The 27319-nt window shown below is 42.9% G+C and overlaps 1 protein-coding gene and 1 long non-coding RNA gene across 3 annotated transcripts in view; one reads left to right on the top strand and one right to left on the bottom strand.

Annotated features, from left to right (window-relative positions):
* The window catches only part of LOC124066990 (calcium/calmodulin-dependent 3',5'-cyclic nucleotide phosphodiesterase 1A-like), an 83728-nt gene that overhangs the window by 14632 nt on the left and 41777 nt on the right, over positions 1-27319 (top strand). For both annotated transcript variants that reach the window (XM_046403956.1, XM_046403957.1), the window contains exons 2-6: positions 15505-15531; positions 18534-18647; positions 18763-18945; positions 20612-20678; positions 21446-21562. In XM_046403956.1, the coding sequence (XP_046259912.1) occupies positions 15505-15531; positions 18534-18647; positions 18763-18945; positions 20612-20678; positions 21446-21562 (508 nt within the window). The remainder of the gene's footprint in view (positions 1-15504; positions 15532-18533; positions 18648-18762; positions 18946-20611; positions 20679-21445; positions 21563-27319) is intronic.
* Positions 65-1230, bottom strand: LOC124066993. The gene is made up of 3 exons (XR_006844683.1): positions 1105-1230; positions 422-536; positions 65-157 (listed from the first exon to the last, which is right to left on the bottom strand). It is a non-coding gene; the product is annotated as an uncharacterized LOC124066993 (long non-coding RNA).

Raw genomic sequence — 27319 nt, 5'->3', positions numbered from 1 at the left:
AAAGTAAGGTAGTGCAGGGTGGAGTATGCAAGTGGGTGAGGTAGAATCAAATATTATCAATTATCAAGTATTTCTTGAAAAACACATCTGGGTCTTTGTTGAGGTAGACAATAAGGCTTCACAGGATGCACTCCCTCCTTATGTTGATGTCATCGCACTAAACATGGGTGACACATAACGATGGTGGTGCAAGGGTTAGAGCAGTCTGAAGATCAGTGGGTTTTTGGGCTATCAGCATATATGAAAAATATCATTATATTACTGAATTGTTAAAGAAAGCATAAGTTAATTGTGACAATTATAGCCAGAGTTTGTTGGTTCAGTACGTTAGCAAGAGCATGCAAAGGTTAAGTAAAAATATTTTGTTCAATTTAAACTAGAAAAGCAATTCTCTCATTCTCCAAGCTCTCTGCAGTTTCACCTTTTGGGTGCAGCTTTTCTTGGCTTCTTGATATTGGCTGCAGCTTTGCCTTGGCCTTCTTGTTTGTGTTTCAAGGAATTCACACGGATTTCAGGATGTCCAAGTCTCCCGAGCTCTGTATGATAATTTTGCATTTTATATTTTAATGACTGTTTCCATCCCCAAAATCCTGTCTTGGATCCTAGCTGCCCCAAACAAGGATGGGCCCTTGTCAAAGCTGCTGCTACCTCTTCACACTGATAGTCTTTTGGATATTTGGTGTATTTCATCATTTCTTGAGCCACACCATCAAGGATGACCCCTTTCAACTTTGGGCCAGGTTTTGTTTTGTTTTTTATAAGTCGCAAAACGGTCTCTAAAGTCGGACTTGAAAAGTCAACAGTGTTAACTCCACTGTGTCCGTTGGGTGAGCGCGCCTGAACGGCGGAGGGAAGTGGGGTGTCAGTTAAAACAGATTCTCGAGTTGCAAGATCTCATAAGTCAAATTTATGTACATTTTCCAAGTAACCCTTAGTTATAACACTAGTTAAAGTAACCACAGAAGCTTACTCGAACTTCACTGCCCCTCCTGTATCTTAGCTAGCTAGCATGCAATGTCCGACTTAACTGACGGAAAAATTGGCCTCGCTTAACGGCATTTTCAGAGCAAGCTTTTTAAATTATTAGAAATATCGAGTACTCACCAAGGAGTGGATTCTAGGAGTTATCTGTGCCTTGCGTACAGTATCCCGCTGTAGCGGCGCCAGAAGTTGCATAAGAGGGATGCAAAAGCCGGGACGAACAGAGGCTCAGAGCGCCTTGACTCGCACATGCGCAGAGGGCGTGAAACGCATTTATTTTGCGTTCATGAATGTCAAGGTGAAATTATTATGGTACCTCAATTAAACGTACACATGTAAGTTTAAAATTGATTTGTTCCAATAAACTGAACAACAATTAAATGTGTCACATTAAAGAAGGGCTTGGATCAGTTTTTTGAGTGTGGATCGAAAAAGGCCAAAGTTATCGGGAGTTTATTTCAGAAAGAAAAGGAAAGAAGAAGAGAAGAAACGATCCAAAGACAAAGGTATGTAGCTAATGTTCCCTCTGTAGCGTATGACTGTAATTACGTTATGAAAAGGTGCTAACGTTAATTGCTTAGCGGTCATTAGCTTGTTTGCTGTTTTATGTGCTAGTTACAGTCAACCTGAACATTATCTGAATTAACATGCATACATACCAACAAATGTGTCTACAATTAAGTTATCAGTACCTTTGCTGTCATTCCTTTGTGACCATTTGGTTATCGCTGCGTACTGTATTTGGCCGTCGGGATTTTCCGTGCAGTAAGCAAGCCTTAAAAAGACGGACGTTGCCCACATTTCGCCCATTATTTTCTGTCTCAGTATAATGTTAATAGAATTTGGGCAAGGTAGCATTTCTCCCTGTTGAGTAATCTGTAGGTTAATAGCTTGTAATAAGCATAATGACATTAAGTGATAGCTAATGTATTTAAGTGTATTTTGCTCTCATTTGTGTCTGTGTGTGTGAAGATAGAAGTAGCAGTGTGTTTTTATCTGTGAATTTTACCTGCCTGTACACACTTTTTCCTGTTCCAATTTTGCTATTTCTTAAAACCATGTTTTGTTCCACTGCTGTGTGCTTTGAATAATGTGCCAAATTAAATGTGCTGTTCAACAGAAATGCCTGAACCCCCACAAAGTTCAACTTCCAGAAGAGAAGAGCCTCTTTCAACAGACCCTGCTGACTGGCCATCACCTCTGACAGACAGCATAAGGACCGAGTTGGTTCACAGAGGGCCAAGTAAAGTGGCATCAGATTTCTTTTTTCCTAGGAATGAGAGTGATGTGAGATGTTGTCACCAGAAGGGTCAGGTTTTAGTTCTGTTTGTGTGAAGGATTTGTGTATTTTGACTTGTATTTTTATTGCTGTTATTTATATTCAATTATTCTTATTTGTTTGTTGTGGTTGTCTATGCTTGTGATGTGAAATGTGTATTTTCTTGCATATATTTATATATTTATGGTTGTGCACTTTAAATTGGTTGTTTAATGTTTAGTTTGTTTTATTTTATCTCAATAAATTTTATACTTATACTTTTCACCCGATGTTCCTTTGGGTTGGTGGGGGGGCGTGGGCCGGTTGGGGAGCCCCACGGGGTCAGTGTTTGCCCAGAGCACCATTCAGGCTAGGACTGCTAGGGTTAGGTTAAGGAAAGGGTAGGGATTAGGCTAGGTTAGGTGGTGCTTAAGCCTCTTGGAAATTAATTTAAGTCTATATAATCTATATAATCAGGAACAGACCCAGATCCACAGGACTTGTCACTATAACTGAGAGCAAGCAAAATCTCAGTTACAATCATGAGTCCAGTGGATCCGGGTCTGTTTGGTGCTGAGAATCTGATGCAAATGAGCTGGATCAGGTATGTTTCTGGCACTGGAGGGAATTTTTCTAACTTGACTCCGTTGGTTCCCTGAGTCCCCTGATGACAAATAAGGTAGCAACCACTGAAAGATTGTAGTTTATGTTATTTGCTGCAATAGTTTCTTGCTAACAGATACTTAGAATGAATGGAGTAGGTTTTAAGGACAATGAATGGCACAATTTAAAAGTTTGGCTATCGGCAGCAATGTTATATTACATTATTTATTTAATACACAGTTAACTTTATTTATCCCAAAGACATGACACCACCTAGCAATCTAGAATGTGGTTAATATTTTTAGGTGTTATGATAAGACAAGACATGACAACTTTATTTGTGTAGCCCATTTTTACAAGCTTTTACAGTTTGTTTCAAAGGGCTTAACATAACATCATAGCAACATCCTCTGCCCTTAGACCCTCACATCAACTAGGGAAAACTCCCAAAAAAATCCAACAGGGAAGAAATGCGAGAAACCTCAGGGTGAGCAACAGAGGAGGGATCCCTCACCCAGGACAGGCAGATGTGCAATGGATGTTGTACAGGCAGGACAGTAGTTAACAATCATGAAATATGGGATAGATGGGGAATGTTCAGTCAAGGGGGGAGCTGATGGAAACAACTGGTGGGCCGGAAAGAGAGAACGCAGGAGCAGTAGGTTGGTTGATGAGCAGGGGCGGCAGACAGGGTAGAAGCAGAGGGAAGGAGGTGATGCAAGTGGAGGTTGGTTGGTTGAAATCTGTGAAGACACAGAGAGAGTGCGAGACACCAAGGCCAGACTACACAGTATAAAAGATACAAATGGAACAGCAATTTTGTAGAAGAGAAGAGAAGAGAAGAGAAGAGAAGAGAAGAGAAGAGAAGAGAAGAGATGGCTTCCTGTATCCTGATGTGTTCCCCAGCAGTCTAAGCCTATGACAGCATAGCTATAAAATGGTTCAGTTACCTGAGCCAGCCCTAACTAAAAGCTCTATATCAAGAATGTTTTAGCCTGGACTTAAAAGTGGAGAGAGTGTCTCTGTTTATTTTAACTATGCTACAGAGGTGAAAGAAGGCAGTCCTAGTGATATGTTTTATATGGGAATTGAAGGACATGTCCTGGTCGAAAATGATTCCTCACGGCTGTAACAGGGTGAAAGGTGATACCATCCAGGGTGGCGGCCCGGCAAGAAAAAAAGTCCCTGAGATGTTTAGTTCCAAATACAATAGCTTCTTTTTTTCTGAATTAAACAGTAAGAAGTAAGAGAACATCCAGGACTTAATGTCTTTCGGACAGTTTTCTATAATTGGGAAGTTTACTTCTGTCATCTGGTTTTATGATTAAGTATACCTGTGTATCGTCAGCATAACAATGAAAATTGGTGGAGTGCTTCTGGATAATATTCTCTAATGGAAGTATGTAGTGTGAGAATTACCGGCCCTAATACTGAACTCTGAGGTACACCATAAGTAACTTTACTGTAATCAGAGCAATTATGATTAATGTTAACTAACTGATACCTGTCAGATAGATATGACTGGAACCATTGAACGGTGGATCCTTTTATCCCAATTTCATTGTCCAGTCTGTGAAGCAGAATGTTGTGATCAATGGTATCAAATCCGGCACTAAGATCTAGAAGCACAAGTGTGGAGACAAGGCCTCTATTGGATGCTAGGAGAGATACTTCTGGTTAATGACCTTCTTTTTCAGAGGGGATATGGAATTAAAAGTCCCAATAAGTGATGCTGCAGTGCTGTCTGTCTTCCTCCTAGCTAACAGTGGCTAAGCTAGGTTGCTACGCACCAGTTACAGAGGTCTGGCAAGCTACAGAGGCTAATGGTTTACTGTCCATGTTACGGAGCCGGGATTCCAAAACACTAAGCATCATCTCCAGGGCCGCAGGACGCAATACGTTCACCGTGAGTCAGGGGTTATTGACATACACACACTGAATTTGTCTTCTGCATTTAACCCATCCTTAGTTGAACACACATTTCAAGAATTTCCCTTCAGGGATAAATAAAGGAATTCTGATTCTGATGCAACACCCAGCAAATTACATGCAGTGAAACACACAGGAGCAGTTGACTGGCAGTATCAAGTCCCCAGGGAAAATTGGGCGTTAAGTGCCGTGCTCAAGGGCACCTCATCTAGCTAATGGAGAGGGGAGGGCATTTTTTGCATTCATCACTCCACCACACCCAAAATGTTCCTGCCCGTCCGGTGGCGGAAATCGAACAAGCCGCTTCTCCAACCTCTAGTCCTCTAGCTCTGCTCCAATCTTTAGTTGAAAGTGAAATACTGTTTGTTATGCATTTTATAGTGATGGGGATATTGCACCCTGCAACCTTCATTGTGCGGACTCAAACTTACAAGACCCAAGAAGACTTTGGATTTGGGTTTCACCAGTAGGTTCTTGGTAATATTGACTCAAGTGACTCAAAGACTCAAGTAACTCGGAGTGATCCAGAAGGAAGTATGTGGAACCAGATTTGCCTTGACTACTTGCCCTCTCCTGTCTTTATTTACATTGACTGTATGGTAGATATAAGCTTTAGATAGATCTTTTTTTGACATCCTCCCTAGTTTCCATGGTAACAGCGTAGCATTTTGATGTAGCAAAATCTCTACTAATTAGAGACAGACGGACAGAGATCTGGATAGCTTTATTTGTTTATTTATTTATTTTCATCTTTTATTATTTTTGAGGTCTGACTCCAAAACAGTAAAAGTAAAATGCAAAGTGTTTCACATATTTACATGTGTGTGTGTGTGTTCTACTTTTTATTACAAGATACAAGATTTATTAGTCACACACACAATCATACACGGTACAGAGATGGCAACTATAACAGACTTTTTAAAGCAGGTGGGAATCACACACTGTGAGAGGGAGAGGTTGAATATCGTTGTAAACACCGGTGCGAGCTGTTCAGCGCAGGCTTTGAGGCGGCGTTCTACGGACAGCGTAGGTGGCTGCCCTATACAGCGTCGTGTCACCGGTGGCGAGTCCCGAGTTGTAGGCAGCGGTGCGGGCCCTCAGCGCGTCGCGAACAGTTTTGTCCACACACGGCTATGTCTTCCATCATTTTCCCGATAAATCCCACAGCCGCTTCCGTGAACTCGTTGATGTCACCGCCCGAGCTGCACCGAAACATGTCCCAGTCCACTGAATCCAGTGCGCCCCGCAGAGCGGCCTCTGATTGGTCAGTCTACCGTGATACTTCTCTGACTGCAGGAGATTCCTGCTTCAGCCCTTGTTTATATTTTGGCATGAGAAGGACTGCACTGTGATCCGAAAAGCCAAACGGAGGCAGAGACTTGGCCCTGTAACCATCCTTGAAAGGAGAGTAACAGTGGTCCAGAGTCCTATCTCCTCTGGTGGGGCAGTCGATGTGTTGCTTAAACTCCGGTATCACCTTCCTCAGGTTAGCACGGTTAAAGTCCCCGGCCACGATGAGGGCTGGTTAGCTTGATAGGTGGATATAGCCTCATGTAGCTCGGTGAGAGCAGTGTCCGTGTTCGCCTGAGGTGGGATGTAAACAGCGCTGATGATGACCGAAGTAAACTCGCGGGGCAGGTAGAAAGTACGGCACTGGATGGTTAGGAGCTCCACGTCAGGGGAACATGAGTGTCTGAGAGACACAACATTCCTGTTGTCACACCAGTTGTTGTTCACCATCAGACACACACCTCCCCTTGATTTACCAGACTCGCCCGTCCTGTCCTTGTGGTGAACTGAGAAGAACTCCGCTGGTTGAACGCCGTGGTCCGGAGTCAGGGGGGTCAGCCATGTCTCAGTGAGGCAGATGACATCACAGTCCCGTATATCCCTCTGGAACTTTATTCTGGCCCTGAGTTCATCGAGCTTGTTTTCCAGTGACTGGACATTGGCGAGTAGGATGCTGGGCAGAGGTGAATGGTGTGCTCTGCGTCTCAGTCTGTTCCTAACGCCGGCTCGTTTCCCTCGGGGCCTCCTCCGTGACCTGCGGCTTGCGCGTCCATTGTTGTTGTTGTTGTAGCCTGCCCGTAGGATGTCGACGGGCCAGGTCGGGTCCAGGATTAAGTTGATAGGAGCACAATTTGAGTACTGTGCTCCAAGTTTAATTAGGGTCTGTCTGTCGTATGTGTTCTGACCTACAACGGGATGGCTTAACAAGTTAAAAATTACGCTAAAAACGACTGAATACAAACAAATCTCGGGAGCAGGTACGGCAGCGGCCGACCTCACCAGCGCCATCTTGGATGTCAAGTCAAGTCAAGTCAACTTTATTTGTATAGCCCATTTTTACAAGCAGTTTGTCTCAAAGGGCTTAACATAACATCAGCAACATCCTCTGCCCTTCGACCCTCACATCGACTAAGGAAAAACTCCCAGAAAAACCTTTAACAGGAAAAAATGGAAGAAACCTCAGGGTGAGCAACAGAGGAGGGATCCCTCACCCAGGACGGGCAGACGTGCAATGGATGTTGTACAGGCAGGAAAGCAGTTAACAACATGAGAATGACATTACTAAAAAGACAAGTAAAACAAAATCTCAACTGTTTAGTTTCACTTTTGCTACCACCTCAATATGATTTTAACATTTCACAAGTTATAAGAAAATTATAGTAATGAAAATTATAATGAACTGCTGTAACATTCATGTATTTTTTTATGTGTCGTTGAAAATCACTATCCTCTCAGTTCAATTTCGGGCCGTAGGGAGAACCACCCCGCCGATAGTCGGTACACAGAAGAATGACAGGCAGATGTCAACAGTAGACATTGGGTTGGTCATAGAGCCGGCTACAGTTCAACTTGAAGATCTGGATGGAGAGATACCTGCAGAAAGATACAGAGAGAGAGAGAGAGAGAGAGGAAGGGAGGGAGAGACACAAGACTACGAGGAGAACTGGACACACAGTTAGTGACATAAAATAATGAATTGTATGTTAATCTGACAAGGGGAGAGGATAGAAGAGGAAAAGGAGGAGGGGGAACTGCTCGGTGGATCATGTTTGTGTCCCCCGGCAGCATAGGCCTATAGCAGCTTAGCTATGATAGAGATTTAAAGATTAACAGTTAGTCAGACCTATTCTACCTGTGGCTATATATCATGAGGTGAGTGTAACTATGCCTACCAGCCCTACACACTTTATTTGGTGCTAACTATATGCTTTACTAAACAGAAAGGTTTTAAGTTTAGTCTTAAAAGTGGAGGTGGTGTCTGCCTGTCGAACCCAGATTGGCAGCTGGTTCCACAGCAGGGGTGCCTGATAGCTAAAGGCTCGTCCTCCCGTTCTACTTTTATGAATTCTGGGAACTGCAAGTAAATCTGCACTCTCTGATCTGAGTGATCTATTGGGAATATATGGGACTATTAGATCCTGCAGGTATGATGGGGCTAGTCCATTTAGGGCCTTATATGTAAGTAGGAGAATTTTAAAGTCTATTCTGAATTTTACCGGAAGCCAGTGGAGAGAAGCTAAGATGGGGGAGATGTGATCCCTTTTACTGATTCGCAGTTAAAACTCTAGCTGCTGCATTCTGGATCAGCTGCAGGCTATTAACAGAGTAATTTGGACATCCTGACAATAGTGAGTTGCAGTAGTCCAGCCTAGAAGTAACGAAAGCATGGACAAGTTTTTCAGCATCACTCTGAGAAAGGACGCTCCTAATCTTAGCAATATTACGGAGGTGAAAGAAGGCGGTCTTAGAGGTCTGTTTAATATGATGGATAAATGACACGTCCTGATCGACGATAACGCCGAGGTTCCTCGCAGTCGTACTGGGGGCCAACGTAATGCCGTCCAGAGAGACAATATTATCAGCTATTCTAGTTCTAAGGTGTTTGGGGCCTAGAACAATGATCTCAGTTTTGTCTGAGTTTAATAATAAAAAATTGGAGGTCATCCAGTCCTTTATGTCCATAAGACATGCCTGGAGTCTGGCTAACGGCTCTGTTTCTTCAGGCTTTAAGGATAAGTACAGCTGAGTGTCATCAGCATAACAATGAAAGTTTATGCCATGTTTCTGAATAATATTTCCTAGAGGGAGCATGTATACAATCCCACTCCCACCTGCACTACATGCACTAGATGTCAATACCACTCATGTAAATAATGCACATTTTCACTTTTTTTAAATTTAATTTTAATTTTATTATTTTTCTTTAAATTAAAATTTTTTATTTACCTATTTTTTGGTAGCAGGGACACAAAGAATTTCACTGCACATTGTACCGTGTATGATTGTGTGTGTGACAAATAAACCTATCTTGTATCTTGTATAAAGTGAACAGGATCGGCCCAAGCACTGAACCTTGTGGAACACCGAGGCTAACCCTTATATATATGAAGAGGAAACATTATTAACGTGAACAAAGTGAAATCTATCTGTTAAATATGATTTGAACCAGCGTAGTGCAGTCCCTGTGATCCTGGTCTCATGTGTGCTGTACATTAATGGATGTTCAGCTTTTTCTTTAGGCCGGGCCTCTTGGTCTTGATGTAAGTAGTGTAGATGACTGATGATTAAACACTAAAGAAATGTGAAACATACCCTATGGTGGTGCATCACAGAGTCAAGGAATGAATGTATCTATAAATAAAGCATCCTTCATATGCTCAATGTCAATAAATTTGAAGGACACAAGGAAGAAAATTTGTAAAGTGAAAGTACAAAATGTATCAGCATAACGACAGAAAAGTAGAGAACAAACACTTCGAAAAAAAATCAAATATCCTCATCATCATAGAAGGAGTCATCATAGAAAAGTCATGATAAAATGGTGAGTCATTCTTTGGAAACTCTCTCACCTGTCAGTGATAATGTTTTTTTCTTCAGGAACCAAGCAATGCTCACTCTGTTGTGTAATTCAGCACTGATCTGCCCACACAGGCTAGTGTACAATTACGGATCGACCATGAAATAAAAGATTCCTGTTAGATTTCAAAGCTAAAATGTGCGATTAGATTGGAGTCAGTTTCTGCATCTGTGATTGGTTAATTTCGGATCAAATGGAGCGTTCAGATGCTTGTCATCAACTTTTGGAGTTTATATCTGCCATACATATTTACATTTTCAGTGATCTAATTCATGTCTTGGATTTACAAGACAATCTTGTTGACATTAATTTTACTTTCTCATTGTCTTAGAGAAAAACTAAAAGAAAGACTAGACTTTTGTTATGTCTTGGAATATGTCTTGTCTTGGAATCACACCTTCTAATGCACGAGCCAAGTTTCATGAGTTTTCAAGCAGGAGCATAGCATAGCTTCTCTTTCTTTCTATGAAACCCCCAGAAACTATTTTGATTTTACCTTTATATTTCAGCTTAAAAATGGTTTACCTTGCCATATTTGGTATCATTTTTTTCAACATAACCTCACAGGTGTGACTTTACTGTTATTTTTTCATTTTGACATACTGTATTAACACACTGGACCTAAAATCACACAGAAAATATTAAAAAAATATATATAAAAAATGGGAAAAAGTTTGATTTTTTACTGTGAAACCCACATACATTTTTAAGGAACCATTTTTATAACATAGAATGCAAATATATATTGTATATTTAAAAAAAAATATGTACAAATTTAGCAAACAACAAGTTATTTACAACTATGTACCTTAAAATGCAGTAAATGACTCAGGCATTTTTTGTACAGCTATTTACAACACAATCAGGTGTCACTAAAAAAATACACCACAAGTTATTTGTGCCACTCTGAAAAACAGTTCCTGTCCACCACAAGACAGAGGGCCACATCACAGGCCTGACATTTCCAGGGTGTCACATCTGCTGTTGTCCACCTTGAGACAGTGTTTAAACACTTTAGCCTTCCTTTAGTGGCTTTTTGGCCAGCATTTGTTTATGTGACAATGGCAACAGGGATGTGGACAGCTCTCCTGCTCTGGGGAACACCCTCCAACCAATTTCAATTTTTTTTTAAATTTTATTTATTTATGTAGCACCTTATACAATCAAAATTGTCTCCAGATGCTTTACAGAGACCCAGAGTCTGAACCCCCAAGCAAGCAGATAGTGGCAAGGAAAAACTCCCTTTTAACAGGAAGAAACCTTGAGCAGGACCCAGCTCACAAGGGAGAACCATCCTGCTGATAGTCAGCTGGGTGAAGGGGGGGGAAGAAGAGGTAGACAGGACAGAGAGGGTGAAAGAGAGAGAGAGAGAGAGAGAGACATACATACAACATACATGGAGTAAACATCATAAATTACAAAGGACAAACATGACAGGTTGTTATAATTGGAATGCTGAAGACTATTGTATTGTATGTATTTGTTTTTTAGCTGATATGTTGTTTAGGTTAGTTATATTAGCACTACATAGAAGAACAACATGGGCAGATGTTGGCAGTAGACATTGGGTTTGTCAGAGGGCTGGATGCAGTTCAACATGTAGATCTGGATGGAGAGACCTGCAGAAAGATACAGAGAGAGAAAGAAAGGGAGGGAGAGACACAAAATTACAAGGAGAACTGGACACACAGTTAGTGACATAAAATAATGAATCATATGTTGAAATGATGAGAGGAGAGGAGGGAAGAGGAAGAAGAGGAGAGGAGGTGGGAGAGTAGAGATGGTGGTGGTATTGGGGAGGTGGGGGAACTGCTCGGTGGATCATGTTTGTGTCCCCCGGCGAGATAGTCAGACCTATTCCACCTGTGGCTGTCTGTCAGGAAGTGACTGTAACTATGCCTACCAACCCTACACACTTTGTTTGAGGCTAACTATACGCTTTACTAAACAGAAAGGTTTTAAGTCTGGTCTTATAAGTGGAGGTGGTATCTGCCTGTTGAACCCAGATTGGCAACTGGTTCCACAGTAAGGGTGCCTGATAGCTGAAGACTCGTCCTCCCGTTCTACTTTTATGAATTCTGAGAACTGCAAGTAAACCTCCAGTCTGTGATCTGAGTGTTCTATTGGGAATATATGGGACTATTGGATCCTGCAGGTATGATGGGTCTAGTCCATTTAGGGCCTTATATGTAAGTAGGAGAATTTTAAAGTCTATTCTCAATTTTACCGGAAGCCACTGAAGATTCAAGGATTCAAGGAGCTTTATTGTATTTCACACATGTAGAAACATGAGGGGGAACGAAATTAGTTCCCCTGGTCCTGGTATAAGCCCAAAACCTACAATACTAATGCTATAAATATACATACAACATTATATAAATATATAAACAACCAGAATAAAAGATACAACCAGTGAACAGGGACCAGATGGCAACAGTATTAACAGCAGTATTGCAGAGTTGTGCAAATGAGTAATAGTGCAAATGAGATGCATAGTTCAGTGCAAATTGCCTGCATTGTGCAATGTTCATGGAACTTGTCAGGGAATGGAGAGGGAGGGTTATGTGTGTATGTATGTATGTATGTGTGTGTGTGTGGGGGGGGGGTGTTAGTAGCAGCAGGGGCTACAGAGGAGCTCCAGAGTTCAACAGTCTCACAGCTTCTGGGAAGAAGCTGTTCCTCAGTCTGGTGGTCCTGTTCTTAATGCTCCGCAGCCTCCTGCCTGAGGAGAGAGGGGCAAACAGTTTGTGTGAGGGGTGGGTGGGGTCCTTCATGATGCAGGAGGCCCTTTTCCTGCACCTGGAGGTGTAAATGTCTGTGGTGGTGGATAGGCTGCGTCCCACAGTCTTCTGTGCAGCTTTCACCACCCTCTGCAGAGCCTTCTTCTCTGCTGCAGAGCAGCTGCCGTGCCACACAGTGATGCAGGAGCACAGGACGCTCTCCACTACACATCTGTAGAATGATGTCAGGGCTGAGCTCCCCAGTTCAGCACGCCTCAGCCTCCTGAGGTAGTAGAGGCGCTGGTGTGCCTTCCTGATGAGGCAGGAAGTGTTGTTGTTCCAGGCGAGGTCGTCCGTTATGTGGACGCCCAGGTACCTGAAGCTGGAGACCACTTCCACCGCTGTCCCTCCGATGTACAGGGGAGGAAGGGGGAGATGTCTTCCCCTTCTGAAGTCCACGATCATCTCTTTAGTCTTTTTCACGTTGATGCAGAGGTTGTTCTCTCTGCACCAACCCTCCAGGCGTTCCACCTCCTGCCTGTAGTCGGACTCGTCGCTGTTGACGATGCGTCCAACCACGGCTGTATCATCCACAAACATCACGATCAGGCAGCTGGATGTTGCGCTGAGCAGTCGTGTGTTAGCAGGGTGAACAGGAGGGGGCTCAGCACACAGCCCTGGGGAGAGCCAGTGCTGAGGTTGATGGGGCAGGAGGAGTTGTCATGGATCTTCACGGTCTGCTTCCTGTTCGTCAGGAAGCCCAGGACCCAGTTGCAGAGGCTGGAGCTCAGTCCGAGATTACTGAGCTTGTGGATCAGTGTCTGTGGATTGATTGTGTTAAAGGCAGACGTAAAATTCACGAAGAGCAGGCGGACATAGGAGTCCTTATTTACTCGGTGAGTGAGAGCTGTGTGGACCACAGAAGATATGGCATCCTCTGTGGATCGGTTCTTCCTATAAGCGTACTGGTGTGGGTCCACAGTGACATCTGTGCAGTCTCTGATGCGGGCCATGACCAGTCTCTCAAAGCACTTCATGACTATCGGGGTGAGGGCTACTGGCCGAGTCATCCAAGCTCATCACTGTGGAGGAGAAGCTAAGATGGGGCTAGCTGTCAGGGCTACTGGACTATGATCTACAGTACGAAGCCGAGCCTCTAACTCACTTAGCCTTGCCTCCAAAGCTATGAATAAGCTACACTTTCTACACATCTCACTCTCACTAAAGGAGGCAGAGGAATAGCTAAACATTTCATGCAAGGTGCGTGCAAGCTCAGCTTAGCGACAGAGACAGAACGGGGATCGGGGAAGGAAAGAATCCAGGGAATCGTGCAGTTAATAAACTTTTCCTAAAGTGCTTGTGTACTTACTTGTCAAAACCAACCACAGTGAAAGCTAACACAAAGTATGTCAACTGAAGTAAATCCACAACGCCAAGCACCAAATGCAGGCAAGTGTATGAGTAGGACAGAGCAGAGCAGAAACAGGAAGTGACGCAATACGTAATACGTTACCCAACCGTAGACTCCGGCCTCCTTGTCCATGCAACAAAGCTGAAGTCTTTGTGTGCCATGGGCTGCACCTTCTTGACACTGCTCATCTCACAGTGCAAGATGAAAGCATTTGTTGTTGCTATGTCCAGGAAATGCAGCAATATGGTCTTGTACCAGCAAGCAGTTTTTCTATGGGTGGAGTAATATTGGATGAGCAGGTCAACACCACCCATATTCTTGTTGTAGGACATGACTGGTGTAGGACAGGGAATGTCTCTCACATCCATCTCCATTCTTCACCCTTGTTGGCACTGCGCTCCATCTGGGGCATCCTATACTGCTCTCCCTGTAGGTGCCACATGCTCCAAACTTCATGCTGGCAAGGTCAATTAACAGTTTGGGACTTGTATAAAAATGGCTCTCTTATCATGTATCTGTATCTGTGAGCCCAGAATATTGTTAGATTTATGGCATGAATCTAAAATCATGGCCAACCCTCTCTCAAGCTAAATACCACCTCACCTTTACACCTCATGCTTCTATACTGCTTGCAAGTAATGTTGGTTGGTAATGTTGTTTGGTAGTTAGCTTGTTTACCACCAGCTACAGCCAGATCCTACCTTCCTCACAAAAACACTTTAGAGTATGAAAACATAAACTCTTGGTGTCCCAGTAAAAGGTGTCCAACAATGCACATGTTTTCAAGTATCCCAAGGATGTCAAAAATGTGTTTTAAGGATAAAAGCAGTTAGGGGTGCTATAGAGCTGCCATGCTACACCCAAGCTTAATTACAGCATCAAACATGGGTGTAAGGTTTTGTGTGTTTTTGAGTACACCAAGCCCCTCAAAAATGTGCTGCAAAAGAAAAATAATAATAATCTCTACCAAACCAATAGGATACTTTGTTATGTTAAGGCTAAATTTAGGGTCTAAAAGCAGAACATTCACAACACGAGCAGTCTAGATTAAAAAAAGTTTTACGCAGAGGAAACTCAAAACTAAGCACTCAATATAGCAAAAGAAGGAATCTTAACTTGAAGACCAATGGAGGTGGAGGGGAGTCCAAAATGGGACAGATGGCATTAGAGTACTTGTGGTGGCAGACCAAGGCAGCAGTCCCAAGTGAGCGGGGAAATCAGAGGAAAATATTCAGGGATGGGAGACTGTAGGGAACGGGAAGGAATGGCAGGATGCATTGAATGAGTCAGTCCTTAAATATCTCAGGGGTGGGTGGAGTTGATTGCAGGTAATGAGTCTTAGCTGCATGGGTGAGCTGGTGGGAGGAAAGTTGGTTAGCACCGCCCAGCCCTGCTCCAGACTAACAAGCACAGAGAAACATACACAGAAGACACAACAGGAACAAGGGAAACAGGGAGGAACAGTAGGAGACAAAAGGGAGCATAAGGTGGAACTATATGCAATATTCTAATAAATGAGTGTTTAAGACAAAAAAAAATTTCTTTTGGCTTCTGTATTCTTAGAAAAAAAGGGATTGTCTGCACAATGGAATTTGCAAGCTCCTAAAAATGTATTGAGGTAACGTTGAGGACGTTGTCAGGCAAACATCCACAGGTAAGTTTATGATGAGGGCTGTCTGAACACAGCATGCAATTGGTTCATTTGAGTGACCTTTTTGTTTTTGTTTGTTTACAGGCAGAAATATAAAAGTACATCGCAGAGGTAAGAGACAAACACAAACATACACACACACACAATTGTGTTTCCATTAGTTCAGAGGAAATTACATTGACTTACATAAATTTCCTGGAGATTTACTCTAATCCTATCAACTACTTGTCTAACCCTTCACCCCAAGATTTTATGATTCACGGAGACTTACATTTTTGCCCCCAAAGTGTGACAGATTTATGAGTAATATCATAACAACATGAGTAATACACAAGGGTTACATACATACACTGAGAGGAAAAATAATGTTTGAGACCCAAAGGGGTCAAAATACTAACAGAGAAAAGTCCAAATAGTCCAACAGATTTGTGCATCAGAACCCCCCCCCCCCCCCCTTTTCCTACTTGCCACTCACTTGCTAATCATCTCACGATCCTTAAGATTTTTTCCTGTGACCCATTGGAGGGGTGCAGAATCTTTCTTTAGAGTCACTGACACCAAGAAACATCTATACAGAGAAATAATGAGAAAATAAGGTAAGCGATGATCGAGATGGCTTGTTTTTGTGCGAGTCTATGCATTTGTTGCAGCTTGAGGGCAGGCGTGCTAGGGGCCGTGTAAGTAGGTGATAGTTGCCAGACAACGCCACTCTGGGAATTTCGCCCAGGGAATTCTTTCAAATAGATTAACTCCACAAAAATGAAAGGCACTCAGGTCCGCTTGCAATGGAGGCAGAGACGGTAGTTTAATGATACAAATACATTTTTATTACAAATGAATTTTTTTTTTTTTTAAAAAAAACAAGACTAGCATAAATAAAACACATCACTCACTGGGGATAAAATAATGGGAACCAATCAAGGCTGGGACCTATCATAACAGACAGTCCACACAAAAAAAAGGGATCCCCGGAACCCCAAATAAAGCAAATAAAAGTGAAGCAAAATCAACCCGACGTGCAAACACAACACAAGAGGGACACTGCCACTGGGACACCAATCCACCATCATAGGCTCCACAACTGAATGGGGGAGACCAAAGAGCTGAAAAAAAATTGAGAACAGCAGGAAAGTTATATCTAAGTAAACAAAAAGAGAAATAATTAAAAAAACAAATTCAGAAAAGCTATTCAATGAAAAACACTAATCAATATGCAACCCATAATAACCAAAATAAAGTTAACAGAATAATCTCATTTGTGGGTTGCAACCAATCCAATTGCTACAACAGAAAATAAAGAATATACCATGAAGAACAAACACACAATAATAACCAACAGACGAAAGAAATAAGTCCCACGTTACGCATCCAGCGTGAGGCAAAGCAGCAGTGATTTGCAGATTAGCCAGCACTGCACCGCTGCTAGGTTATCCTTGCCCCTACAATAATAATCAAACACAAACATGAACAACTTATCAAGGGCTGGAGGAGGAAGCTAGAGCCACTACACTACATACCAGTTAGGTAGTCCCGGACAACACGGCATGGAGTGGAGGGCAAACAAATGCACAGGTCCCCACATGTGCAACCTCACATGGAAGGACACATGAAAACATACCTACCAGCAGCGCAAGGGGCACATGGAGCGCAGAGATGGAGGACGCCATGAAATGGCGCAACCCAGCCTCCGGCAAGCGAAAGGAGGACAAGTGCTCTCTGTCTTCCTTTATGTGGCATTCTCCCACAGCGATTGGCTGGGATCATTACCCAGCTGAAACTCATCAGAACCAATGATTGCATGCTGCCACACATTGGTTTTTTTTTAGTCAAATCCTGCACATTATACTTTAAAGTGAGGATGTTTTGACCCTCACCACCAGATATGACCACAGTTGTGTAACAAAAGGAGATCAGAAATCAGATACAATTAATTATGGAAAACACTTCATTAAAACTCCACAAAATCAAAATAAAACTGACCAAAACCATCTTGTTTTATCTTTCCACTGTTCTAACAATCACCAACTCTTAGATGTGAAAATAGTCAGTCTCTATACATTGCTTTTTCATGCAGATGACGTTTGTCCCACAGTCACAGTTCTGGTCAGAGCCATTGTGCATTAGTTCGACCCTGTATTTCCTGTTGTCAAACTGGCTGCTGTCAGTCTCAAAGACTATGTTGAGTTGTAATCACTGGGAGGCTGCTGAGCCTGGTTCTGTTGCCTTCACTAACACACCCTACAGCTCAAAACTCCCAGTCCAGGTTTTGAGTCAGCTATATGGCCATGAGCTAGCAGTGGCTACACCTAAACGCTGCCTCAGCCAAGAGTACAGTGAGCAACAGTTAGTTGTTGTTTGGAGCAACCTTTGACAGATGGACAGTTCTTGATAATGATAATAATAATGGCCATAGTTTTAAATTAATTAAAATAAAAAAAAAAATCAATTATTAATTATTACTAATTACTTTATTAAGTAAATACTTGAATGTCAGAATGTTGGCTGTCTTTAACTTTATTTGTCTCTCACTCCATCTCCCTGTTTGACTCCCCCTGTAACCATGGCAACTGAACAGATTAGTTACTATGACAACAGCACAATGACTGGCTGGAGTGGTATCTTTATGTTTCTCTGCCATCAATCTCCTGTGTTATGAATATATATGGCATGAATGTTTTAAAATCACACTCTGTAAAGAATCAATAAAAGTGCCAAGGCACAGTGGAGTGGAGTGGTTGTTAGAAAGAAGTGTTCACTCAAAAGACAACATGTGGTGCGTAATGTGTGGCTATAAGGATGGATGGACCACAGCTGGATTAAATTCCAATCTGGACTCAATCATTGGTTGCCTTCATGATGATTCAGCCTTTATACCATGTTTAAATCAATCCTTAATGGGATTTATGATAAACAAAGTCATTCTATGAATGAACAGCCACCTGGACCATGGCACAAATCACAAATCTACTTACAACTATCTGTTATTGTGTCCCTTTAATTGATGAGGATACTTTTTGGATAATTTGTGTTTGTTCTATTGGTCTTTTAATGCATATTCCAATAGCTGAGCACAAAATTGTACAGTGTGTGACTGTGTGTGTGTGTGTTGTCAGGCTGAAGGGGGTCCTGGAGCAGATGGACCGTGGTGTTTTAGACCTGCAGGAACTCCGCAGGAACCTGGAGCTTGCTGCTGCCATGTTGGATGCTGTTTACACTGATGAAACCAGGTAGGACTGAAGAGAGTGATGGACTGACATATGGCTGACTGGATATAAAGCTAAATAATTTCTTGTCACTGGTTGTCCAAGCTGTGACTGACAAGTGTTTTTGTCTATTCTGAAGGCGTCTATTAGACACTGAAGACGAGCTCAGCGACTTGCAGGCAGAGTCAGTTCCCAGTGAAGTACGTGATTGGCTGGCATGTACCTTCAGTAGAAAGATGGGTGTGGCCAAGCGCCGTCCCGAGGAGAAGCCGAGATTCAGGAGCATTGTCCATGCAGTGCAAGCTGGGATATTTGTAGAGAGGTAAAAATATATATATATATCTATATATATATATCTTGTTATGGCTGTTGTCAATTTAATGTAAAGTATTTGGAAGTATAGTCCCCTTGTGTAGATTAGAACATTTTCAAGCGTCTCAATTTGATTGGTTTCAAACTATCAGAGGTTAGTATTTTCAGACACGCAGCACACTGGGGTCTCATTAACTCTCTCATTACCCACCACTGTGCTGGTGAAGTGGAGGGCGATATGTGCCTCATCATATATTCTTGTCTTTGCCTAGGAAGTTGTGTTTTTACTTGCTGAAGACTCAGAACTTGCTCGGCGCCCTGTCACAAACTTGATTTACAAACAAGCTACAACATCAATATTTATGTTTAAGCTATGATTTTTCTAAAGATTTTTGTCAAATGCAAATACTTCACCAGCTGGTGAACATCCATTCATTAAGGACAAAAACAAACAAACAAAAGAAAAACAGGTGTCAGATTTGCTGTCAACCTGGCATATTTCCAATAAGTGTGACCATTGTAGCTCCATGTGTGGTACACTTTGCCACCTCAGTTGTAGAGGTTTGGGGAAACAAGAACTTGGACAAAACAATCAAGAGATGAGTGTGAGCCTCTTACAACACATAAAAAAAAAAAATATACAAATAAACACAAATCATTTCAAGTGCTTGTCTTTGTGACCAGAAGTATACACAGACAGAACCCACTTGAAATGGCTAACAAACATAGAGATCTCCATTTATAGTAACATGCAGCTCACAGATTTGATTTTTTTTTTTTTTTTTTTTTTTACTGGGAGATACATCATATTGCCAAAAGAATATGGACACCCCTAACCTCTTACTTACTTTTCACACATGGCTGCATAATGTCCACATAGACCTGGGCACAAAGGGCCGGTGTGGCTGCGGGTTTTTGCTCCAACCAACCAAGAGCACACAGTTTGACCAATCAACTGTCTGAAGACTGAGATCAGTTGATTAAATGAGTCAAGTCTGGTGTGCTGCTGCTTGGTTGGAAAGAAAACCTGCAGCCACACCGGCCCTTTGTGGAACAGTTTGCCCAGGTCTGTACTAGACCATGTAGTGCATTATAGTAATAGAAAGTAAAAACTGTGATTTATAGATGTCCAGTCAGATAACTGTAACCCTTTCACATGTTAATATTTATTTATGTCTTCCGCAGAAATCTGGAGCATCTCAAGATGGAACAGAAAAAAAATCATAAAATTTTTCAAAATTAACATCACAAAACATCCGCCCGACTTCACAGCAGATGTGATTATGAGGTTGAACATGAAGTCTAATGATGTTAGTGTACAAGCAAGCTGGAAAAGCAGATGATATAGGGAAACTGTAAGGTCCAGTATCACTGGAGTGTAAATGATTCAGAGTGATAGAATGTTATCAATTCATCTGCTGCAGTTTAATGACACATGAAATCAAAAATTACCTTACGCAGTGGCGGTGCTCAGTGTGTGTGTTTAGAAGATTGTTACCATGGTGACAAACAATCCATCCTGGTCATAAACTGTGGAGGATGACAGCTGGGGGTCTGCATGATGACTGTTTATGTGCATGCAATTGTCTGTGCCTATATGTAAGATTGTTGATATTTTTAATCTGTGTTTGTGTGTGTCTGTATGTGTGTGGTTATGTGTGGGTGTGTGGCATCAGGATGTACAGACGGACATCCAACATGGCTGGTCTGACCTACCCTCCCATGGCTTTGACAGCTCTGAAGGTAAAAACAGTTTTATTACTCATTTGCAGGAAGTGAAATAAATAAGAAATGATAGGGAAGGAAAAGAGGGAGAGAGGAAAATGAAGACGTTGAATAGGAGTGGAGGAAGAATGGAGAGAGGGAATGATAGACATATATTCTAAAAGAGGTAGGTAAAAATAAATAATGAGGTAAAGAGGAAAATTAAGAAGTGCAAGAAAGGAAGATTAAGATCAAATTAAGGAGTATGGTCTAGACTTGTGTGTCATGTGTCATGAGACAACTGTGATTTGGTGCTAAATAAATAAAATGGATTGAACTGAACTGAATTGAATTGAAGATGTACAGAAGGAAGGAAAGAAAAGGAAAGAGGAAAAGACAAGGAGGAAGGGAAGGAAAACAGGAGATAGGAAAGAAAAAGTGGATAAGATGGAGAAAGTAAAATGTAGATGTAGATATTTACTTCTTCATATTTTCCTTTACATTTAAAAATGTCAGTAGTTATTATGCAGCCAGGTCTCATTTATGCTTCCCTCATTATGTAAAAACACACAAGGAAGCAATAAAAATAGAAATGTTTAAATCATAATCTCAACAACTTCTTCACTTTCCAATGTGAGCAAACATTATTATCATACTGCCTTTTAGTGGCAAAAGTCATAAATCACAGTGAATTGCACTGAATGATTACAAAGCAGCTTATTGTTTGTCTTGTCTATACTATATTTTATTAACAATGACAGTGAGAGTGATAATGTCTCATGATCAATGTCCCGGTTCATTTCCAGGAAGTGGATCAGTGGTCATTTGATGTGTTTTCTTTCCATGAGGCCACTGGAGACCACGCCCTGAAATTCCTGGTCTACGACTTGCTGACTCGCTATGACCTCATCAACAGGTTCAGGGTACACGCAACTTCATATCATTAGCACTGCTGGCATGGATGGCAGACAGCTAGGTGGACTGAGTGGGAATATCTTTTTAGATAGACAGATAAATACATATATACATACATACATGCTTTATTGATGCTGAGCAAAATTTTGTATCAAGTAGCATCAGCACAAAGACAAAAAAATATATAAATCAGCAGTATTTAGAGTATAAAGTACTAGAATAAAAAGTATGAAGAAGTGTAAAAATAGAGAACATAAAAAAATAATACCAGAATAAACGAATAAAACAGTCCAATGGCATGCAAACAATTAGTGACTGATAAAGTGATGAAGAAAATGTGCAACGTGAACCCTCTAGTGACATAGTCTAAGCTGGACAGAGACAGCAGCCTGTTGCTGAATGTGCTCCTCTGCTTATTTACGGTGCTGCGCAGAGGGGGATGGACATTATACATTATTGATCTGAGTTTGTTCAGAGTCCTTTCCTCTGCCACAGATGTTAGAGACTTAAGCTCTACCCTTATCTTAGAGCCAGCGTTCCTCACCTGCTTGTCCAGCCACAAGGCGTCTTTCTTATTGCTGCTTCCCCAGCAGACCACAACATATAAGAGGTCAGTGGCTACGACAGTCTCGTAGAACATCTGCAGCTTCTGGTAGACACGAAAGGACCTCAGCCTCCTCAGGAAATAGAGCTGGCTCTGTCCTTTCTTTTACTGTCTGTGTTAGCTGACCAGTCCACTTTTTGATCTAGGTGCAGTCCCATTGATTACTGACTGGGGCTCGGGCCTCCCAAAGTCAACAACCATGTCCTTGGTTATGGAGGTGTTGAGTGGTTAGACCTGCACCACACTACAAAGTCTCCTCGTCCTGTCCATCTCTGATGCACCCCACAATTGCAGTGTTATCCGAGATCTTCAGCATGTGACATGACTCTGAGTCATGTTGGAAGTCCAAGGTGTACATGGTGAATGGAACAGGGGAAAGCAGTGTCCCCTGTGGTGCTCCCATGCTTCTGACTACAGTCCCAGAGGTGCAGTCCCTCAACCTTACCTAGTCTGTAATCCGTAACACAATGTGTGAGTTGTTACTCACTGTAAGTTTGTCTCAGCAGCAAGGACTTGATTGTGTTTAAGGCGCTGGAGAAATTGAAAAACATGATCCTCACAGGGAGTGATCGGGAGGCTTGCCTGATCTGAACCCGAGTGGCATTCAGTCACTGGACTTCTGTGCCAGTCACAGTTTGTCCATAACTTACACCATGTTCGAACATAAGGGTTACTTGGCACCAGGACACCCTAGGTTGCAGGTCGATAATCGACTTTGTCAGTGGATCTGCAGCCATATGTTGTGAATACTCAGATGAAGAGAGGAGCAGAGCTGTCAAATGATGACCACCTGTTGGTGAGTTAGATCAGGTGGTGGGGGAGGATGCCAGATAGACCAGACAGACCTAATCAAACAGTGAGAGTTTGCTGGGAACTTCTGGCAGAGGACCCAGTCAGAAAGGTCTTCATTTCTCACCCAAGGCAGAGCTTCGACCGCATCCCGGTGGTGGTAGGGGATGTGGAGTCTAAGACTGAGCCATCTTCCGCACTGCCATTGCAGAGACGGCTGTTCACAGCTGTGGTCAGAAGGTCTCCGGTGCTAGTTGCAGCGGCAATCTTACAACCTGCTGGTGGACACCAGGGGTGAAAGTTGCCATCAAGCTGAAGAAGGAGTCCTACAGGGTACGGTTGGCTGAGGTAGCTACCAGCAGGCCAAACGATGTGTGCTGCGGGAAGTCACTGAAGCAAAAACCCGGGTGTGGGAGGAGTTCAACGAGACCATGGAGACATATTTTTGGTCAGCTTTGAAAAAATTCTGGCAAACCGTCCAGCAACTCAGGAAGAGGAAGCAGCACTTTGTTCGCACTGTTTACAGTGGGAGTGGAGGACTGCTGACCTCAACTGAGGATATAGTTGGGCGGTGGAAGGAATACTTTGAGGATCTCCTTAATTCCACACATTCTTTGAAGGAAACAGAGCCATGGGGCATCACTTGGCAGAAGTTGCTGAGGCTGTTAAATAACTTTGCAGTGGTAATGCCCCGGGGGTGGTTGTAATCTGTCCCATGTGGGTGGATTCTCCAGGAATAGATTTCTTGTAACAACAGGCCATCCAATCAATGTGTTGCTGGAGTGAGAGCTTGGTTCGCATTGCCAGCGACAAGTCAAACTCATTTCCATTTAGGGTTGGACTCTGTCAGGTTTGCCTTTTGTCACCAGTCCTGTTCATTATCTTTATGGACAGAATTTCTAGGCGCAGCCAAGTGGCGGAGGGAGTCAGGTTCGAGGCTTGAGGATCCCATCTCTGCTTTTTGTGGATGATGTAGTCCTCTTGGTGTCATCGAATAGTGATCTCCAGCTCACACTGGACGGTTTGCAGGTTTGAGTGTGAAGTGGCTGGGATGAAGATCAGCACCACCAAATCCAAGGTCATGGTTCTCAGCCAGAAAAGCATGGATTACCCACTCCTGGTTGGAGAAGTGTAGGTGCCCCAAGTAGAGGAGTTAGAATAACTCAGGGTCTTGCTCAGAAACCAAACTTCAGAAGTGGCCAACACCTGCTCTGAGTTCAACTTGGAGAATGCCATTTGTTTTCAGCTCAATTATTTCACTTTCCAGAGCAGCACGATTATCAGGGCAGTAGTGGTTGCTGCTCTGAGTTTTGGGAAGTGGATGAGTTCTCTATCAGGTATCCACAGAGCAATTGTTTTGTTTTGGAATGCTCCGATTATCTTCAGCATGTCACTGGGAAGCTTGTCTCTCCCTTGGAGCTGCAAGTTGAGAGTGTTCAGGTGACAGGTGAGTAGTAAGGAGGGCCAGCTGCACGATCCAATCTGGGTCTTTCAACTCTGGCTGGTGTTTCCCCTTGCTGTCCAAGAAAGTGCAATTTTCAGGAAGGAGGCTTAGAAACCGCTCCAGCACCTTTCCATGGGACAACCATCTTATTTTACTGTGCATCACTAAATCCCTGTACTCTGTGTCATAGTCTTCAATTATCTAACTGACCTGTCTGTGGTTTAGTGTTCTTGAAACAATATAATTGACCACATGCACAACCTTTTGCATCACATTTTGGAATTCATTGTTTCTGAGCTTTGATACCAGTGACTTCTGATGGATTCAGTGGAAAAAAAAACATACAAAATAATAAGTAAATGTATGAATAAAGCAAATAGCTAAATCTAAACCAAGGACAACACAGGTTTGTAATACTGAGCAGGCAAGAGACGTGTTTCCAACAAAGTACACAAAAGTTTATTAAAAATTAAAAACAGTTTACATGTACCAAATAAAAAATGGACCTTACTTGCAACCAAGACACAGTGTGTTCCAGGGCTGGGGCCTTTGTGCTCAAGGTCAGTGACTGGAGGAGTGAAGGTATCAACTTAAAATGGGAGCACCACAACCAATACTTAACATTACAAACACACACACAAGGGCAAAGCAAAAAAAACCAAACAAACAAAAAAAAAAAAGTGAGTGAGTGAGTGGGGCGCTACACATAAGGGGACACCATCACCAAAAAACACACACAAAAAACATGGATTATCCTATAGAAAAAAAAGCAAACAATATTCCAACACAAATATGCAAAAATATAACAGTATCAAAATAATATTACTCAAACTCAACTCAAGAAACTTACCAATTAAAATGACCAAAATAAATCCATCCATCCATCCATTTTCTATACCGCTTATCCATCAGGGTCGCGGGGGAGCTGGAGCCTATCCCAGCTGACTACGGGCGAGAGGCAGGGTACACCCTGGACTGGTCGCCAGTCAATCGCAGGGCCAACACACAAAGACAGACAACCACACACTCTCACACTCACACCTAGGGGCAATTTAGAGTAGGCAATTAACCTAATGTGCATGTTTTTGGTGTTGTGGGAGGAAGCCGGAGAACCCGGAGAAAACCCACGCAGGCACAGGGAGAACATGCAAACTCCACATAGAAGGGCCCAGACCGGGATTCGAACCTGGAACCCTCTTGCTATGAGGCGACAGCGCTAACCACTGCACCACCGTGCCGCCCCAAAATAAATCCAAAACAATTAATTAAAGAAAGTCTCCCGTACTATCCACCTGCTGTTGCAGAGTAAGAAGTTATACGAAAATAAAAAAGACTAGGTCCTGACAATCACAGGGGCCTCAATCCCCACTAATCAGCAGCTTGCTGTATCCCCGTAAAGCAGCCGCTCGTTGTATCCCTGAAAAGTAGCAGCTTGCTATATCCCTATCAAGCAGCAGCTTGTTGTATCCCTGTAAAGCAGCCGCTCGTTGTATCCCTGCGAAGAAGGAGCTTGTTGTATCCCTATAAAGCAGCAGCTGCCCTGAACGTGGCATGGTACCGCTCGTGATGACCAGATGCCGAGCACTCAGCGCGACATAGCTAAGGCACAGAAAGGAGAGCGAGAGGGAGGCAACACACGGTATACAGCATCTGCACACAAATACATTTTACACGTTAGTGCCCCAGATGAAAAATCGGTGTGCGATAAAAATAAAAAAATACCTGCGTGATTGAACAAAAATTATGCAACATTGGAGGAGAGAGGAGTGCCGAGCGTCTGCACGGCCTGCAGCCAGGTATATGCGGTGCAATTAAAGGGGACAGTACTGCGGACGGGCAGAACTAAGGCAAAAATGCTCGCCCTGCTTCATCAACAAGACCCTTTTCTTTGCCTTGGATGCTTGATACCATCAGTACACACACTTGCAAGACTGGACCAGCTGAGGGCTTTTTCCTCCAAAAATACCAAAAATGCATTCAGAATATCTTCTCCTCTTGTTTGGCCATGAAGTGATAGTAGACACATTTCCTCTCGAAAAGGGTTTTATTTTGGGAACGTCGCCAAACACACATCTGAGCAACATCGTTGACATCTGGGCTTTCATCCACTGCAATGCTGAAACATGGGGCTTTGTGCAGATCAGCCAGCAACTGGTCAAGTAGGTCCTTTCCAATGTCTTCCATTATTTTTGAATCAGACAACTGTAATCCTCTTATTTGTTTAAGAATCATATCCTTGTTGTCAAAGTCTGCAAACAATATTTCTGCTGAAGTCAAAAAGCAATCTTTTACCTTCCTGCTGCACAAGACACTTTCCCACGTAGACACTAGGATGGGGAACTATGTGAGAGTGCGGTTTGTGGACTACAGTTCAGCATTCAATACCATAGTCCCCTCCAGACTGGTAACCAAGCTGTGTGATCTTGGACTGAACTCCTCCCTGTACAGGTGGATCCACAGCTTCCTTACTGGCAGACAACAGGTGGTACGCGTGGGCCCCCATAGCTCATCCCCTCTCACCCTCAACACTGGATCCCCCCAAGGCTGCGTGCTGAGTCCCCTGCTGTACTCCCTGTATACACATGACTGTGTGTCCACATCAGACAATAACACCATCATAAAGTTTGCTGACGACACAGCCATCGTGGGGTTAATCTCCCACAACAAGGAGGAGGCCTACAGGAAGGAGGTCACCCACCTGGAGAGCTGGTGCCAGGAGAATAACCTCCTGCTGAACGTCAGCAAAACTAAGGAGCTGATTGTGGACTACAGGAAGAAGCAGCAGAAGGACATCTGTCCACTCTGCATCGGCGGGTCTGAGGTGGAAAGGGTGGACAGTTTTAAATACCTCGGTGTGACCATCACACGGGACCTGTCCTGGTCACTGCACATTAACAGGGCTGTTAAGAAGGCCAGGCAGCGTCTGTT

Source organism: Scatophagus argus, chromosome 11, assembly GCF_020382885.2.
Source record: "Scatophagus argus isolate fScaArg1 chromosome 11, fScaArg1.pri, whole genome shotgun sequence".
NCBI lineage: Eukaryota > Metazoa > Chordata > Actinopteri > Scatophagidae > Scatophagus > Scatophagus argus.
This window is presented reverse-complemented; position numbering and strand designations above follow the sequence as displayed.